General features: G+C 34.1%; 1 protein-coding gene across 1 annotated transcript; it reads right to left on the reverse strand.

Annotated features, from left to right (window-relative positions):
- Positions 1-374: 374 nt before the first annotated feature.
- Positions 375-710, reverse strand: LOC122662790 (precursor of CEP6-like). Its single transcript, XM_043858505.1, has one exon. The coding sequence runs from the start codon at positions 708-710 to the stop codon at positions 375-377; it is 336 nt and encodes a 111-aa protein (XP_043714440.1).
- Positions 711-1,469: the final 759 nt, after the last annotated feature.

Below are 1,469 nucleotides of genomic sequence, written 5' to 3' on the forward strand. Positions count from 1 at the left end.
AGTTACAGGACATTTATAGCTGCGGTTTTAACAGTTAACTATGTGTAGCTACAAGTGTATTTTGTTGTAATGTACGGAATTATTTCAAAAATACAGAAACAAAAAAAGTGTTGCTAATTCAGAACCAGTTTTTTGAAACAGAAAGGTTGTCGTGCAGAATCTAAATCCATTAGTGCACACAACTTTCATTCAAATTGACATAAACCATTCCATAGACAAATCATTGATTTTCTTCCTAGTTCCTAATTCATCAGTTTTCGTGCAATGCTCACACACTTAGAGCTGCATGGAAAAAGGAACAAAGGAAAAAAAAAGAAAAAAGAAAAAAGAAAAGGAGTTCATATTGAGAAACTCTAATAACTAATACAAGACCACTAGTTGTGAATGGAATGCCCAACGCCTGGACTGTTACCGGATTCCGTTGGCCGGAAGTGTTCTATATGAGCTGGTGAAGGTGATGGTGAATCTTCTAATGGAACTGCAGGGTTTACAGCTTCAATGCCTTGGATATGAACAAAGGCTGTTGGCTTAAACTGGTTTGCTACTTGTGCCATCTTTTTACTTGTATGGTCACCACCCAAGGTATTGGTGTTTTCACCAACTTTTCTTGATTCAACTTCAGTTAAATGCCTTGCCTCGATAAAGTAAATTGCATGAGACAAAACAAAGACAAGAAGGACAGAAGCAAAGATGAACTCGACCTTCCCCATAATTCCTAGTGATGTTGAACGTAGAGAGAGAGAGAGAGAATTAAAAACAACTTAAGGTTAGAGGGTGAGGGATACTTCAACTGGAATACTCCAAGGGGTATTTATAGTGGTAGTAGAGTCCCTTGAAGAGAAAGTGAGAGTAGTTAATTGAGTGGGAAGTGGAAGTGCTAACCAATGAAAAGAAAATTCAAGGGACAAGGTAAGAAACTTCTTTTTTTTGTTTCTTTGGATTTGTCTTTGTTCTGTTTACTTTGGAAATCTAGTTCTTTTTGTTCCTATGGCATGGATTTTACAATGATGCCCATGTGAGAGTCAATCAGAGATTCTTCATATCTTTGGTATATGAAAATAGCAGCAATATTTTCACCTTCAACAACCAAGATGGAATACTAGCAACAAAGATCTTTCCTCATTCTTAGTTTTGGAAGAAGTTTGATCGCAATCAATGGTGCATCTAGCTTAGCCAGATTATGGAATCCCTTTCCTTCTTTAATTTTAATTTTATGTTTAGTATGTCTTTTGTATCAACAAATCTACCTTAGTAAATGTTACATTGTTTAGATTTATTTTTTCTACGAATTTTAGACTATAGGATTTAGATTTTTATTGTTTAATCTTAATCGTAGGATTAAAGTAGATTTAAACAAGAGCATTAGGGTTCAATTTTTCTTATAAATTGTAAAAGTTTTTCTCATTGTAATGGAATTGAGTTATGAAATTGATCGAATTGAATTTATTCAACTATTGAGTTGTTTATTT

This window comes from Telopea speciosissima, chromosome 5 (assembly GCF_018873765.1).
Source record: "Telopea speciosissima isolate NSW1024214 ecotype Mountain lineage chromosome 5, Tspe_v1, whole genome shotgun sequence".
In the NCBI taxonomy this organism is placed as follows: domain Eukaryota; kingdom Viridiplantae; phylum Streptophyta; class Magnoliopsida; order Proteales; family Proteaceae; genus Telopea; species Telopea speciosissima.